The following is a 16,628-nucleotide window of genomic DNA, read 5'->3' on the forward strand; positions in this document are numbered from 1 at the left end:
TGTGAAACAGTTAAGTCAATGTATTTAAGTAGCCACCATTTCAAATACCTAGCGTTTTTTGTGGAAGAACAAATTTGTTTTCTTAGTCATTTTGAAATGTACAATACATTATCATTTACTGCCCTCACTATCTTGAATAATAGAGCTCTAAAAGAAAAGGTAGTCTTCTTGTATACCACACTTGTACCCTTTGACCATCATCTCCCAATTCTCCCCATCCCTCACCCTTTGGTGGCTATTTTAAAATAGATTTCAATTGTGGGTGAGACTATGTGGTTTTTGTCTTTCTGTGATTGGCTTATTTTATGCAGCATAATGTTCTCCAGTTCCATCCATGTTGTTGCAAATAACGGAATTTCCCTTTGTGAGGCTTTAGTAAATAGTATAGTATATACAGTACAACATATTTACCACATTTTATTTTTCCACTGGCTATAGTCAGACTTTGTGTCACCAGGCCAAAATGCCTGACATAAACAAAAGGAGGAAGGATTTATTTTAGCTGCTTGTTTTACAGTTTCAACTCATCACACCTGGATCCACTGACTCAGAGCCTGTGGCAGGCAGAACATCATGGCAGCAGGAGCATGTCAGAGGTGCTCACCTCATGGTAGACAGGAAGCAGAGAAAAGAAGTATGGGAAGGGACCAGGGCAAGAATATGCCACCAGTGACCTACTTTCCCCATGTAGCCCCACCTCCTGCTTTCTACCACCTCCTGCTTTCTACCACCCCCAATATTGATCACATTATGTAGTCATCCAGGGATTAATTCATTGATTAGATCAGAGCCCTTAGGATCCAATCACTCTTTAAAAACCCATCATCTGGCAACCACAGCCCCAGTACATGAGCCTCTAGAGGACATTTCAAGTTTAATCATGATACTTTGAATGTGTTCTTCAGAGTTCTTGTGTTGGAAGGCTGATCCCCAGTGCAACAGTGTTGAGAGGTGGCAATTCAGGAGGGCTCTGACCACATTTGTGGATTAATGCCTTCACTGTGGGAGTGGATCCATTATCAGGGTAAGGGTGTCATTGTACACTATGAGCTTGGCCCTTTTCCCCTTTCTCACATGTGCTCTATCACATGCAAGGCCTCTGCTGTATTACAAATTAGCAAGAAGACTCTCACCAGTGCACAGCCTTTGATCTTAGACTTCCACCCTGTAGAACTCTGAGCCAAGTAAACTTCTAATGTTTATAAATTACCCAGTGGGTAGTGTTCTGTTATAGCAACAGAAAATGGACCAAGACACCATTCATCTGTGGCTATACACTTAGGATGATTCCATGATGTGGTTACAAAGAGTTGCCATAAACAAGTATCTCCTTAACATACTGATTTCAAATAGCTTGGGTAAATACCCAGATATGGAATTACTGGGTTTAAAAGCCAGTTTTGTTTTTGCTTTTTTGAGGAATGCTCCCTTCTGGCTGGACTCATTTACACTTGCACCAACTGTGTACAGGGGCTGCCTTTTCTATATGTATTTGCTGTACTGTTGCCAATAAAGCCATTATGACGGGCGAGGGGTGGTTTCATTGTATTCCTCATCTTTCATTTCTCCAAGAATGTCCTTATCTGTCTTTTATTTCAAAAAGACAATGTTTTTAAGTATAGTATTCTTATTTAGTCATCTTTTACTTTTAGCACTTCTAACATCCCATCCCACTCATGCTCTGCATGTTTCTGATGAGAAATCTGCTGATGGTCTCATGCAGTATTCTCTAGTGATGACTTGCTTTTCTCTTGCTTTCAAAATTCTTTCTCATTGGCTTTTGACAATTTGATTATAATGCTTCTCAGTGAAGTTCCTTTTGAGAGAAGTGGTTTTGAGAATCTTTTACATTCATGTACCTGGGTGTCCATATTTCTCCTCAGAAAGGAAAGATTTCAGTTATTATCTAATTACTTTTTCTGCCCATTTCTTTCTTCCTTTTTCCTGAATCCCCCATTAACTCATAAATTAGTTCTCATGATGGTTCCCCATGAGTTGTATAGCTTTTTTCATTACTTTTCATTTTTTCCCCTTTTCTTCTCTGGCTGGATAATTTCAAGTGATCTCTCTTTTTGTTCATTGATTATTTTCAAGTCATTTAAGACTATTTATTTTTTTCATTGCATTCATTGTATTCTTAACCTCTAGAATTTCTATGTAGTTAGTTTACGCTTTCCATCTCTTTGTCGAAGCTGTCATTTAGTTCACCTACTGTTTCATTGTTATTACTGAGTTGTCTGTGTTCTCTTACTGCTTGCTGAATTCCCTAAAAGAATTATTTGTTAGTACTGGGGTTTGAACTGAAGGCTTTGTGCTTGCTAGGCATCATTCTTCTACTTGAGCCACAATTCCAGCCCCAAAAGAATTATTTTGAATTCTTTGTCAGGCAATTCATAGATTCCTGTTTCTTTAGGGACAATAAATTGTAATTATAGTGTTCTTTTGGTTGTGTCATATTTCCTTGATTTTTTTTGTGCTCTCAAAGTCTCGCATTACTGTCTATGCATTTGAAGAAGTAGTCACCTTCTCTAGTCTTTACTGACTGTCATTAGAGAGAAATAGTTTCTCTTGTCAGCCTATGTTGAAGTTCTGAGGTTCCTTAGAACTGTTCTATGGATGATCCCTCTCCATGCCTCTGGCTCCCTCTTGCAAGAATTGTAATTCTTCAATAAAATTTATGCCTTTCCTTGGTTCCTTAAAGACAGGGCAAGTGCTGATAGTCTGCTTTCTCTCTCGTAGTTCAATACCATGAAATATTCACAATTGTGTTCCTTCTTAAAATCCACAATATCGCACTGTCTATGTGCTTGTGCTAACAAGCCATCTACAGAGGTTTTGCCTTTCCATATAAACTTTAAAAAGCCATTATTTGGTACCCATATAATTTAATTGAACTACAGCTCAAGTTGAGAAGTGATGTTTTAACAATATTGAGTTTTCTTTTTTATTTATTTAAAAAATTTATTCACATGCGCATACATTGTTTGGGTCATTTCTCATACTCTGCCCTCCTCCCCCACTCCCTCCCTTCTCAGTTCCAGGCAGGTCCCGTTCTGCCCTTATCACTGATTTTGTTGAAGAAAGGACATATGCATAATAAGAAAGACAAAGCGTTTTTGCTAGTTGAGTTAAGGATAGCTATACAGAGAGATTCCTACTATTGTTTTCATGTACTCATGTGTTACGACCCATGTTGATTCAACTCTAACTGATCTTTACCTTGGTTCCTGATCTCCTGCTCATGACAACCTGTTGTTTTAAGGTTTCTGTATTAGTTCCTCTGGAGTGGGGACATCAAACGCTTTCATGTTCTGGGTTTTCTACTTATTCCTATATCTCCCGTATGTACTCTCCCCTTGTCATGTGATCCAAGTCCAACAGCGTTGCTGCATTTGCCCTGGATCTAAAGTCCGCATATGAGGGAGAACATATGATTTTTGGTCTTCTGAGCCTGGCTGACCTCGCTCAGAATGATGTTTTCCAGTTCCATCCATTTACCTGCAAATGATAAGATTTCATTCTTCTTCATGACTGAGTAAAATTCCATTGCGTACAAGTACAACATTTTCTTGATCCATTCATCAGTAGTGGGGCATCTTGATTGTTTCCATAACTTGGCTATTGTGAACAGTGCTGCAATAAGCATGGGTGTGCAGGTGCCTCTGGAGTAACCTGTGTTGCATTCCTTTGGATATATCCCCAGGAGTTGGATTGCTGGATCATATGGCAGGTCTATGTTTAGATTTTTAAGAAATCTCCAATTTTTTTTCCAGAGAGGTTGCACCAGCTTGCATTCCCTCCAGCAGTGGATTACTGTTCCTTTTCTCTATATCCTCATCAGCACTTGTTGTTGTTGGTGTTTTGGATGATGGCTATTCTAACATGGGTGAGGTGGAATCTTAGTGTGGTTTTGATTTACATTTCCTTTATGGCCAGAGATGGTGAGCATGTTTTCATGAGTTTTTTGGACATTTGAATTTCTTTTTTGAAAAAATTCTGTTTAGTTCAGTTGCCCATTTCTTAGTTGGTTCATTGATTTTAGGAGAGTTTAGTTTCTGCATATTCTGGTTATTAGTCCCTTATCTGATGTATAGCTGGCAAATATTTTCTCCCACTCTGTGGGTGGTCTTTTCAGTTTATAGACCATTTCTTTTGTTGTGCAGAAGCTTTTTAATTTTATGAAGTCCCATTTGTCCATCCTTTCTCTTAGCTTCTGTGCTGCTGGGGTTCTATTGAGGAAGTCTTTGCCTATACATATTTGTTCCAGAGTGTTTCCTGCTCCTTCCTGTAGTAACTTCAGAGTTTCAGGTCTGATATTTAGGTCCTTGATCCATTTTGAGTTGATACTAGTACAGGGTGATAGACATGGATCTAGTTTCAGTTTCTTGCAGACGGGTAACCACTTTTCCCAGCAACATTTGTTGAAGAGGTTGTCTTTTCTCCATCGTATATTTTTGGCACCTTTGTCAAAAATGAGGTGGGTATAGTTGTGTGGGTTCATATCTGGGTCCTCTATTCTGTTCCACTGGTCTTCATGTCTGTTTTTGTGCCAGTACCATGCTGTTTTTATTGCTATTGCTTTATAATATAGTTTGGAGTCAGGTATTGTGATACTTCCAGCATTGCTTTTTTTGCTGAGTATTGTCTTGGCTATTTGCAGTCTCTTGTGTTTCCAAATGAACTTTAAGGGTAGATTTTTTAATCTCAGTGATGAAAGTCATTGGGATTTTGATGGGATTGCATTAAACATGTAGATTGCGTTTGGTAGTATAGCCATTTTTACTATGTTGATTCTACTGATCCATGAGCATGGGAGACCTTTCCATCTTCTGTAGTGTTCCTCAATCTCTTTCTAGGAGTTTGTAATTCTCCATGTAGAGGTCATTCACATCCTTTGTTAAATTTACTCCTAGGCATTTGATTTTTTTTGAAGCTATTGTGAATGGAATTGTTTCCATGTATTCCTTCTCAGTTTGTTATTGTTGGTGTACAGAAAAGCTAATGATTTTTGTAGGTTGATTTTGTATCCTGCCACCTTACTGTAGCTGTTTATGGTGTTTAAGAGTTTTTGGGTAGAGTTTTTTGGGTCTTTTAGGTATAGGTTCATATCGTCTGCAAATAAGGATATTTTGACAGTTTCTTTACCTATTCGTATTCCATTTATTTCTTCTTTTTGCCTAATTGCTCTGGCTAGAAATTCTAGTACTATCTTGAATAGGAGTGGAGATATGGGCACCCTTGTCTCATTCCTGATTTTAGGGGGAATGGTTTTAATTTTTCACCATTAAGTATGATGTTGGCTATAGGTTTGTCATATATAGCCTTTACAATGTAGAGGTACATTCCTTCTATTCCTAGTTTTCTTAGAGCTTTTTTCATGAAGTGGTGTTTGATCTTGTCAAAGGCTTTTTCTGCATCTGTTGAGATGATATAATGGTTTTTGTCTTTGCTTCTATTGATGTGCTGTATTACATTTTTAGATTTGCGTATGTTGAAGCACCCCTGCATCCCTGGGATAAAGCCGACCTGTCATGGTGAATGGTCTCTCTGATGTGTTGTTGGATTCGGTTTGGCAGTATTTTATTGAGGATTTTTGCATCAATGTTCATTAGGGAAATTGGCCTGTAGTTCTCCTTTTTTGGTTGTGTCTTTGTCTGGTTTTGGGATGAGAGTAATATTGGCTTCATAAAATGAGTTAGGCAGTGTTCCTTCCCATTCTATTTCATGGAACAGTTTAAGGAAAGTTGGTATTAGTTCTTCTTTAAATGTCTGATGGAAGCCAGCAGTGAATCCATCAAGTTCTGGCTCTTGATGGCAGCTTCAATATCATTTTGTGTTATAGATCTATTCAGGTGATTAATATCCTCTTGGTTCAGTTTTGGGTGGTTGTAAGTTTCTAGATATCTGTCCATTTCTTTGAGATTTTCAAATTTATTAGCGTATAGGCTCTCAAAGTAGTCTCTGATGATTTCCTGGATTTCCATGGTGTTCGTTGTTATCTCTCTTTTTGAATTTCTGATTTTACTGATTTGGGTTTCTTCTCTCCTCATTTTAGTCAGGTTTGCCAGGGGTCTGTCAATCTTATTTATTTTTTCAAAAAACCAGATTTTTGTTTCATTGATTCTTTGTATGTTTTTTTTGTTTCTATTTCATTGATTTCAGCCCTTATCTTAATTATTTCTTTCCTTCTGCTTGTTGGGGTTTGTTCATTTTTGTTTTTCTAGGAGTTTCAGCTGTAGTGTTAAGTCATTGATTTGAGATCTTTCTGTCCTTTTGATTTATGCACTCATGGCTATAAACTTTCCTCTCAGGACTGCCTTTGCTGAGTCCCATAGGTTCCAGTAGGTCGTGTTTTCATTTTCATTAACTTCCAGGAACATTTTAATTTCCTCTTTTATTTCATCATTGAGTAATGTGTTGTTCAGCTTCCAATTGTTTGTGTGTTTTTTACTGCTGTTTTTGTTGTTGATTTGTAGTTTTAATGCATTGTGGTCAGACAGAATGCTTTAGATTATTTCTATTTTCTTATATTTGCTGAGGCTTGCTTTGTGCCCTAAGATATGATCAATTTTGGAAAAGGTTCCATAGGCTGCTGAGAAGAATGTATATTGTGAAAAGTTGGATGAAATATTCTGTAGACATCAGCTAGGACCTCTTGATCTATGGTGTGATTTAGTTCTAGGATTTCTTTGTTGATTTTGTGTTTGGATGACCTATCTATTGGTGATAGGGGGGTATTAAAGTCTCCCATTACCACTATGTTGGAGTTTATATATGTTTTTACATCCTTCAGAGTGTGTTTGATGAAATTTGGTGCATTGACTTTGGGTGCATATAGGTTAGTAATTGTTATTTCCTTTTGATGTATTTTTTCTATTATTAGTATGGAGTGTCTTTCTTCATCTCATTTGATCAAAGTAGGTTTGAATCTACTTTGTCCAAGGTAAGTATTGCTACCCCTGCCTGTTTTCAGGGACCATTGGCTTAGTAATTCTTCCAGCCTTTCATTCTTAGCCAGTGCTTATTTCTGTCAATGAGATGGGTCTCCTGTAGGCAGCAGATTGTGAATCTTCCTTTTTAATCCAGTTTGCCAATAGGTGTCTTTTGATGGGGGAATTTAGTCTATTAACATTCAGTGTTAGTATTGATAAATGCTTGATGATCCCTGTCATGTAATTGTCTTTGTTGATTAAGGTTTGATTGTGTGTAGCTGAATCAGTGTTACTCTTTGCTTTCTTGCCTTTTCTTCTCATGTGGTTTGGTATTGCTTGCCCTTTCATGGTTTTGTTTCCTTTCATTTTCTGTGTGCAGAATTCCTTGGAGAATCTTTTGTAGTGGTGGCTTGGTGGTCACATATATTTTAGTTTCTGCTTATCATGGAAGACATTTATTGTTCCATCTATTTTGAATGATAGTTTTGCTGGGTAGAGTATCCTAGGGTTGAAGTTATTTTCATTCAGTGCTCAGAAGACCTCACTCCATACTCTTCTTGCTTTTAATGTTTCTGTTGAGAAGTTTGCTGTGATTTTGATGGTTTTTGCCTTTGTATGTTATTTGTTTTTTCTCTCTTACAGCCTTCAATATTCTATGTCTAGTTTCTGTACTTGTTGTTTTAATGATAATATGTCATGGGGTAGTTCTATTTTGGTCAAGTCTGTTTGGTATTCTGGTGGCTTCCTGCAGCTGTATGGGCATAGTTTTCTCTAGATTTGGGAAGTTTTCTGTTATTATTTTGTTGAATATGTTACACATTCCTTTTCTTTGCACCTCTTCTCTTTCTTCAGTGTCCTTGATTCTCAGGTTTGGTCTTTTGATGGAGTTCTTGCATTTTCTTTTCACAGGTCTTGAGTTGTTTAACTAACAGTTTTTCAGTTTTTCGTTTAATTGCCATTTCATCTTCAAGTTCTGAGGTTCTGTCTTCTGTTTGTTCTATTCTGCTGGAATTGCCCTCCATTTTGTTTTGTATTTCTGTTTCATTCTTTTTTCTGAGGTTTTCCATATCATAGGTTACTTCCTCTTTCATATTGTCAATTTTTGACCTTAATTCATTTATCTCTATGTTTGTGGTAGTCTCAGTTTCAGTTTGGCATTTATTTAGGACTTCTATGATTTCATTTATTTATTTCTGTGTTTTCTCATATTCTTTATTTTTGTTCTCTTGGAATTTCTTGAGTGCCTCCTGTAAATTTTGATTGACCATGTCTAGTAACATCTCTATGAAATTCTCATTAACTGTAATATTTATTCTTTAAGGGTGTTCTTGTGTGCTTCATTGGGTTCCTTGGTATAGTTTATTTTTGTTTTGTTGGAGTCTGGGTCTGAGTATCCTTTTTCTTCATTTTGCTCTAAATCCTGTAGTACTTTATTTTTTAGGGGGGGGGGAATGGTTTCCTTCCTTTTTTATTCTTCCCAGTTTCCACTAGGTAACATTTATATCCATGGACTATGTGAAATTTAGTATTAGCTGGGTAACAGTATTAATACTAACAAGACCAAGAAAGAAGGATATAAAGGACAGAGAGAGATGGAAAGATAAATGGAATAGAGTAGTGAGGAAAATAAAAAAAAGGTAGAGATGGTGGATGATCAAACAGTAAAACAGGCAGCAAATCTCTGAAGGGAAAAAAATTACAATTAAAATTTAAAAAAAAGGAAATCATCAGTTCTGGGACAGTAGAGTTGCAGTCTTAGTTGTTCTGATGCTAGTTCTTTAGCATCCAGACCTGTCTGTGTGTGTAGGTTTGGAGCCTTCCTGTGGCAAGTCGATGGTGGGTGGGGTCCCACAGGCCTTCGGGTGGAGGCCTTTAGCTGAGGTGAAGTAGCAGCCTTTGGATCGTGGGCTTGGCATGCCTGAAGGGCACAGGCCAGTGGAGTGGAGATCCTGAGTGTCTATAAATCCCTGGCTTGACAGGCTTGGGGGGGGGCGTGGTCCAGCAGAAGGAGGAGGTCTGCTTGTCAGGCCTTAGGGGCACAGGCTTTTGGAATGAATATTGTGCAGGGTTGTGCAGGCCTTGGGGGTGTGTACCGGTGAAGCAGAGATCTTCCAGGGTGGGGGGGCCCACAGCCCAGCAAAACAGAGCTCTTGCAGGGCTGTGCAGGTCTTGGTGGCATGGCCCGGCAGAGACCGTGCAGGGCTGTGCAGGCTGGGGGGACATGGCCTGGCGGAGATCATAAATGTCTGTGGATCCCTGGCCTTAAGGGCTTGTCCCATGGAGATCCTGCTGTTCTGAGGGGTGGGAGTTTGGGTTAGCACAGCCACAGAGGGGCAAAGGAGCAGGGCTGGAGGATCAGAGATCCCACGGTATATGGAGCAGCAGCTTCGCGGGCCTATGGGGCTGGGCTTAGCGTGCAGGGCCAGCTATTCTTTTAGAACAAGGTGGCGTGGAGAGGCCTCCCGCCAGCTAGGGGTTCAGAGTGCTGGTGTTTCAGCTCTCCCTGGTGTTTTACCTCAATAAAGCTCTCCAGCTTCTTATTAAGGTCCCTGAATCACGGATGTCAGAAGGTCTGTGACTGTATTCCGGTCACCATCTTGGATCCACTCTCAATATTGAGTCTTCTTATTCAGGAACTTGGAATGACTCTCTACTTTGGAAGATCTTCTTTCATTTATTCCATCACAAGTTTGTTCTTATCTGGTTTTAATTTAGATAATACTGGCCTCATAGAATGTGGTAGAAGTGGTTTCTCTGCTATTATTTTCTATAATAAATTATAGGAAATTAGTGTCATTTCTTCATTAAATGTTTGGTAAGATTTGCCCTTAAAATTGTCTGGGTCAGGTACTTTCTGGTCTGAAAAGTTTTTATTGATGAAATGTTGACATGTCTTGAAGTTACTGAGTTTTTCTTCAGCCATATCCAGGTGGCTAATGGACCAATCAAAAGTATTTTTCATTTCTAGTATTTCATGTTGATCTAAGAGCCTTAATATCTCTGCTTACATTGGTGGCCTGTTCTTGCATATTGATATTTTTCCTTTAGAGTTCTTGGCTCTAACAGTTTTAAATTTCCTAGTCTGGTAATTCCATATTTTCTACCATATCTGAGTCTGATTTTGTTATTTGCTTTCCTCCTTGGATTGTACTTTTTTTCTTGCATGGTATACAAATCTTTTATAATTTAGGCATGATGTATTTATATGCCCCCCCTTTTGAAAAAAATTCCATCTTTATTTTATTTTATTTTTTAAATTTTTATTTTATTCACATGTGCATACAATAATTGGATCATTTCTCCCCCCTTCCCCTATCCCCTTCCTTACCACCCCCACCCCCTCCTTCTACCCCCCTAACCCCTTGCTACCAGGCAGAAACTATTTTGCCCTTATCTCTAATTTTGTTGAAGAGAGAGTATAAGCAATAAGAGGAAGGAACAAGTGTTTTTGCTGGTTCAGATTGTTTGGCCAGTGGGCAGCCACCCCATGGCGATCAGGGACTCTCTGCTCACTTTCCACTCCATCCCCTCCTTCCCTTCATGATTACCATGGCAACTCCTGCTGGCAGGCAATGGGTCCTGACCTACCCTACAGATCCAAATTACCCCTAGCTCCTCCCCACCAAACCTTGACCTATCCCGATGCCCCATAATACCTTAAGCTCTTAACTTCACTCATGATATAAAAACTGGGCTGCCATTTCTCTGGCGTGACTTCTCTGGCCCTGCTCTTTGGGGACGGTGAACCTTGCCCAAGAGCGCGCTCTCAATAAAGCCTGCTTAAAGCCTGCTTGCTTTATTTGGCTCCAATTTGGCCTTCCCATCAGCGTCTACCTAACATTTGGTGCCGAAACCCTGGAGGAAGCGAGCCTCACCTGACTCCAGGCAGTTGGGGACCTGGGCCAGGCCCTGGCTTGAGGCCCTTCCTCCTCTCCAGATCGACGCTCCGGCTCCAGCTTGGGTGAGTGTCCTCCCCCTTTTTGTTCCTCCTCGGGCCTCTATCCTAGTCACAGCCGCGCCAGGATCAGCCCCTCCACTTCTCCTCGCACCTGGGCATTCGGAGAGATGCCTCCCCTGTCCAGGCTGCCTCCTCCAAACCGGGTCTCCTCTTTTAGTGAGGGACACTTCTCTAAAGGTTGAGATCTCCGACAATTTGGGGGTGGGGTCCTCCCAATCCAAGCAGGACTCAGGGACTCCCTTGTCCTGTCTCCTCTCAAACTTCAAAATTTGGGACTCTCTCCAGACCTCTGCCACAAGCAGCTCATTTTCTACTGCACCATGGCATGGCCACAATACACCTTAAACAACAACTCAAAATGGCCTCCACAGGGCACTTTTGATTTTAATATCCTCACTGATCTTGACAACTTTTGCCGTCAAACCCATAGATGGTCTGAGGTCCCATATGTACAGGCCTTCTGGGAACTGCACTCTCTCCCCTCTCTGTGCCTCCAATGTTCCCCTTCCCAGATCCTTCTAACACCCAATTCTTCTGGGTCCCCTCCCCCATACCCCAACCCTTCTCCTTTATGTGAATCTACTGAATTCCTTGCCCCTCCCCCACCACCGACCACAGCCACCCTCATCGTTACATCCAGCTTTCCCTTACCCTCCCCCTCCCCCACCCACGTAGCCATCTCCTTTGGCCTTGCCTCCCACACCCTCTGCTCCACCTATTCCCTGCCCTCCTACATCCCCAATAGCCTCCTAGCCTCCTACACTCGCTCACACCACCCTTCCCCACCCCCTCTCCTTTGTCCTCTCCAAGAGGTGAGGACATGTCCATGTCCAAGTCCATGTTCCTTTCTCTTCTCCTCAGTGACCTTCTGGAAGCTGTCATTACTGTACTCCATTACCAGGCAGAGGAACAGAGAGGAGATCTGGCAGGACATAAGACCCCTAAGCCAGCTACCTGAAGCAGGTCTGGGTACTGTGCAGGGTCAGTGGCTCCAGGGCCCCTCCACATGGCTGTCATCCTCAGTGATTATGGGAACAGAGAACTACAGGCTAGGGGCTCCTGTCTCTTCTCTACACCCAGGCTCCTCCACGCCAGACTCAGTCCACACCCAACTCATTGGACTTGCCAAAAGCTGCAGTTGCCCTGGCCACTGCACATGTGGACCCCTGTGCTGGGGTAACAGCTCCTCCTACAGGGCTCAGTGGAGTGCACTTCCTTCAGGAGCCTGCCCGGCCAGGTCCCAGCACACCACCAGGGCCCAGCTCTACTCCTGCCATGGGGAGACATCCTCTTTTCTGCCCCCTCCCTGAGAACATCAGGGGGTGCTTGGGAAATATTTGGGATGCACGCAGGAAGGACCACTCTCCGAGGCTTCCTCAGAACCCAGCACTCAGGGAGGGAACATGTATAAGGGGAACCCTCTGCCCCATGCAGCCCTGGGTTGTCAGCCCAGGCGGGGACTCTGACATAGAGATGTGCCAAAGACCTACACAGTGGAGGCCTCACAGCCTCCCTACTCTTTTTCTTAACCGCCTCTAGGAGACCCTCACACAATATACCTGATTAGACCCTACCTCCCCTGCTGGGGCACCAATCCTGGCTGGACATTTTATATCTCAGTCTACACCAGATATTAGAGCTAAACTAAAAAAGGCCAAAAATGGCCCTCAAACCCTTATACAGAATCTGATGAAAATGGCTTTTAAAGTTTTAATGCCTGAAAAGAGGCAGCAAAATCAACCCGCCAAAAAACACCTCCAATAAAAGGTGGCCCTCCAAACCCAAGCCTTGGTGGCAGCCCTGCGGCCGGCTGGATTACAGCCCCTAGTCAAAGGAGGAATCTGAAACCTCCCATCAGCCCCTCTGGGGGCCTGCTTCAAATGTGGCAAGGAAAACCACTGGGCTCGCCAGTAGTCCAACCTGAGACCTCCAACTAAACCCTGCCCAAAATGCAAACAGGTGGGTCACTGGGGATCAGATTGTCCTGGACAGGGCTTACCCCCTACGACTCCTCGTGGAGGGTCAGCCCCACCAGCTATCCAGATCCCTGACTTTCTTGGACTGGCAGAAGATTGACAATGCCTTGACTTGGGGACCCCAATCACCCTCGCCGAGCCCAGGGTCATACTCCAGATAGTGGGTAAGTCCATCTCCTTCCTCTTGGACATGGGGACTACCTATTCTCTGCTGCCTGCCCACTTGGGTTTAACAGTTCCTTCTTCAGTCTCTGTTAATTGACGGATTTTCCTTCTGCCCATACAAAACTCTGCCCCTTCCTTGCTCTGCTAGAGGTATTATATTTCCACACTCTTTCCTTATCATCCCATCCTTCTGTGCCCCAGCTCTAGGTCGAGATATTGTAACAAAGCTTGGGGCCTCCATAACCATCCCTCCCCACCTACCAGAACCTCTAGCTTCCCACTCACTCCTTCTGGCCTCTGCCAGTCACCTAACCCCTTCGCCTCCTGGACCTGCTCTGCCCACCTTTCCTCTTCCGGCCAACCCCATTGTCTGGGACATCTCAGTCCCGGTTGTGGCTACACACCACTTGCCCATCCACATTTCTCTTAAGAACCCTAACCAATATCTCTGTAGACCCCAATTTCCTATTTCAGAAACCCAGTACACTTCTACAATATGTCAATGACCTCCTTCTGTGCTCCCCCTTCCAGCAGGTCTCTGAAATGGGAACAGCCAACCTCCTTAACTTTCTAGCCTCTAAGGGATACTGGGTCTCCCCAGCCAAGGCCCTTCTCTCCTTCCTGGAACCCTTGTTTCACCCCAGGGGCCTCCAATCCACCATCCATCGGGTCCAGGAGGCCTGCTCCATTTGCTGTCAAGCAAACCCCCACGGCAGACTCCATCTCCGCCAATCCCTCCATCAACTCCATGGTAGCCAGCCTGGTAAAGATTGACAGATCGATTTCACTCATATGCCAATTAACTCGGGTAAGGTTCAACCAGATGATGCTCCAGGATTCATGACTTCCAGCTCCTCCCCATGGGGTCCGGCTGTACCGGTCAAGTGGCCCAAGACATCCCTAGCCCCTAACTTCGCCCCCTTTCAGCAGGAAGTAAACAGAACGATTCTGCACCCCTATACCAAAGAGTCTGGGATATTTGGCTGGTGGGCAGCCACTCCATGGCGGTCAGGGACTCTCTGCTCACTTTCCACTCCATCCCTTCCTTCCTTTCATGATTACCATGGCAACTCCTGCTGGCAGGCAATGGGTCCTGACCTACCCTACAGATCCAAATTACCCCTAGCTCCTCCCCACCAAACCTTGACCTATCCCGATGCCCCATAATACCTTAAGCTCTTAACTTCACCCATGATATAAAAACTGGGCTGCCATTTCTCAGCGCGACTTCTCTGGCCCTGCTCTTTGGGGACGGTGAACCTTGCCCGAGAGCGCGCTCTCAATAAAGCCTGCTTAAAGCCTGCTTGCTTTGTTATTTTGCTCCAATTTGGCCTTCACATAAGCATCGACCTAACAGAGATAAGGATAGCTATACAGGGAGTTGACTCACATTAACTTCCTGTGCATGTGTGTTACCTTCTAGGTTAATTCTTTCTTTCTATCTTTATTTATTTATATATTTTTTATTCATATGTGCAAACAATGTTTGGGTCATTTTTCCCCCCTCCCCCCATGCCCCTTCCCTTTTCCCCCCAACCCCCTCACTACCCAGCAGAAACTATTTTGCCCTTATCTCTAATTTTGTTGTAGAGACGGTATAAGCAATAAGAGGAAGGAGCAAGAGTTTTTGCTAGTTGAGATAAGGATAGCTATACAGGGAGTTGACTCACATTGATTTCCTGTGCATTTGTGTTACCTTCTAGGTTAATTCTTCTTGATGTAACCTTTTCTCTAGTTCCTTGTCCCCATCTCCTATTGTCCTCAGTTGCTTTAAAGTGTCTGCTTCAATTTCTCAGCATTGAGGGCAACAAATGCTATCTGGTTTTAAGGTGTCTTACCTATCCTCATACCTCCCATGTGTGCTCTCGCTTTTATCATGTGCTCAAAGTCCAATCCCCTTGTTGTGTTTGCCCTTGATCTAATGTCCGCATATGAGGGAGAACATACGATTTTTGGTCTTTTGGGCCAGGCTAACCTCACTCAGAATGATGTTCTCTAATTCCATCCATTTACCAGTGAATGATAACATTTTGTTTTTCTTCATGGCTGCATAAAATTCCATTGTGTATAGATACCACATTTTCTTAATCCATTCATTAGTCATGGGGCATCTTGGCTGTTTCCATAACTTGGCTGTTATGAATAGTGCTGCAATAAACATGGGTGTGCACGTGCCTCTGGAGTAACCTGAGTCACATTCTATTGGGCATATCCCCAATAGTGGTATTGCTGGATAATATGGTAGATCTATGTTTAGATTTTTAAGTAGCCTCCAATTTTTTTTCCAGAGTGGTTGTGCTAGTTTACATTCCCACTAGCAGTTTAAGAGGGTTTCTTTTTCCCCCACATCCTCGCCAACACCTGGTCGTGGTGGTGTTGCTAATGATGGCTATTCTACAGGGGTGAAGTGGAATGTTAGTTTAGTTTTAATTTGCATTTCCATTATTGCTAGAGATGGTGAGCATTTTTTCATGTGTTTTTTGGCCATTTGAATTTCTTCTTTTGAGAAAGTTCTGTTTAGTTCACTTGCCCATTTCTTTATTGGTTCATTAGTTTTGGGAGAATTTAGTTTTTTAAGTTCCCTATATATTCTGGTTATTAGTCCTTTGTCTGTTGTGTACTTGGCAAGTATTTTCTCCCACTCTGTGGGTATTCTCTTCAGTTTAGAGACAACTTCTTTTGTTGAGCAGAAGCTTTTTAGTTTAATGAAGTCCCTTTTATCTATGCTATCTCTTAGTTGCTGTGCTGTTGGGGTTCCATTGAGAAAGTTCTTACCTATATGTACTAATTCCAGAGTATTTCCTACTCTTTCCTGTATCAACTTTAGAGTTTGTGGTCTGATATTAAAATCCTTGATCCATTTTGAGTTAATATTGGTATAGGGTGATATACATGGATCTAGTTTCAGTTTTTTGCAGACTGCTAACCTGTTTTCCCAGTAGTTTTTGTTGAAGAGGCTGCTATTTCTCCATCATATATTTTTAGCACCTTTGTCAAAGACAAGTTGGTTATAGCTGTGTGGCTTCATATCTGAATACCACATTTTCTTAATCCATTCATCAATACTGGGGCATCTTGGCTGTTTCCATAACTTTGCTATTGTGAATACTACTGCAATGAACATGGGTGTGCAGGTGCCTGTGGAGTAACCTGAGTTGCATTGCTTTAGGTATATGCCCAGTATGAGGAATGCTGGATCACATGGCAGATCTATATTTAGTGTTTAATGAAGCCTCCATATTGTTTTCCAGAGTGGTTGCACTGTCTTTCATTCCCACTAGCAGTGTTTGAGGGTTCATTTTTTCCCACATCCTCACCAAAATTGGTTGTTGGTGGTGTTTTTCATGATAGCTATTCAAACAGGGGTGAGGTGGAATCTTAGTGTGGTTTTGATTTGCAATTCTTTAAGGCCAGAGATGGTGAGCATTTTTCATGTGTTTTTTGGCCATTTGGATTTCTTCTTTTGAAAAAGTTCTGTTTAGTTCAGTTGTCCATTTCATTATTGGTTCACTCATTTTGGGGGAGTTTATTTTTTTGAACTCTCTGTGTATTCTGGTTATCAGTCTTTTGTCTAGTGTATAGCCAGCAAATATTTTC

At 42.1% G+C, this 16,628-nt stretch overlaps 1 protein-coding gene across 1 annotated transcript in view; it reads left to right on the top strand.

Annotated features, from left to right (window-relative positions):
- The window catches only part of LOC141424281 (vomeronasal type-2 receptor 26-like), a 42,733-nt gene that overhangs the window by 15,341 nt on the left and 10,764 nt on the right, over positions 1 to 16,628 (top strand). The window contains 2 exon segments of the mRNA XM_074077845.1: positions 11,792 to 12,066; positions 13,676 to 13,839. Of these exon segments, the coding sequence (XP_073933946.1) occupies positions 11,792 to 12,066; positions 13,676 to 13,839 (439 nt within the window).

This window comes from Castor canadensis, chromosome 6 (genome assembly GCF_047511655.1).
Source record: "Castor canadensis chromosome 6, mCasCan1.hap1v2, whole genome shotgun sequence".
In the NCBI taxonomy this organism is placed as follows: Eukaryota; Metazoa; Chordata; class Mammalia; order Rodentia; family Castoridae; genus Castor; species Castor canadensis.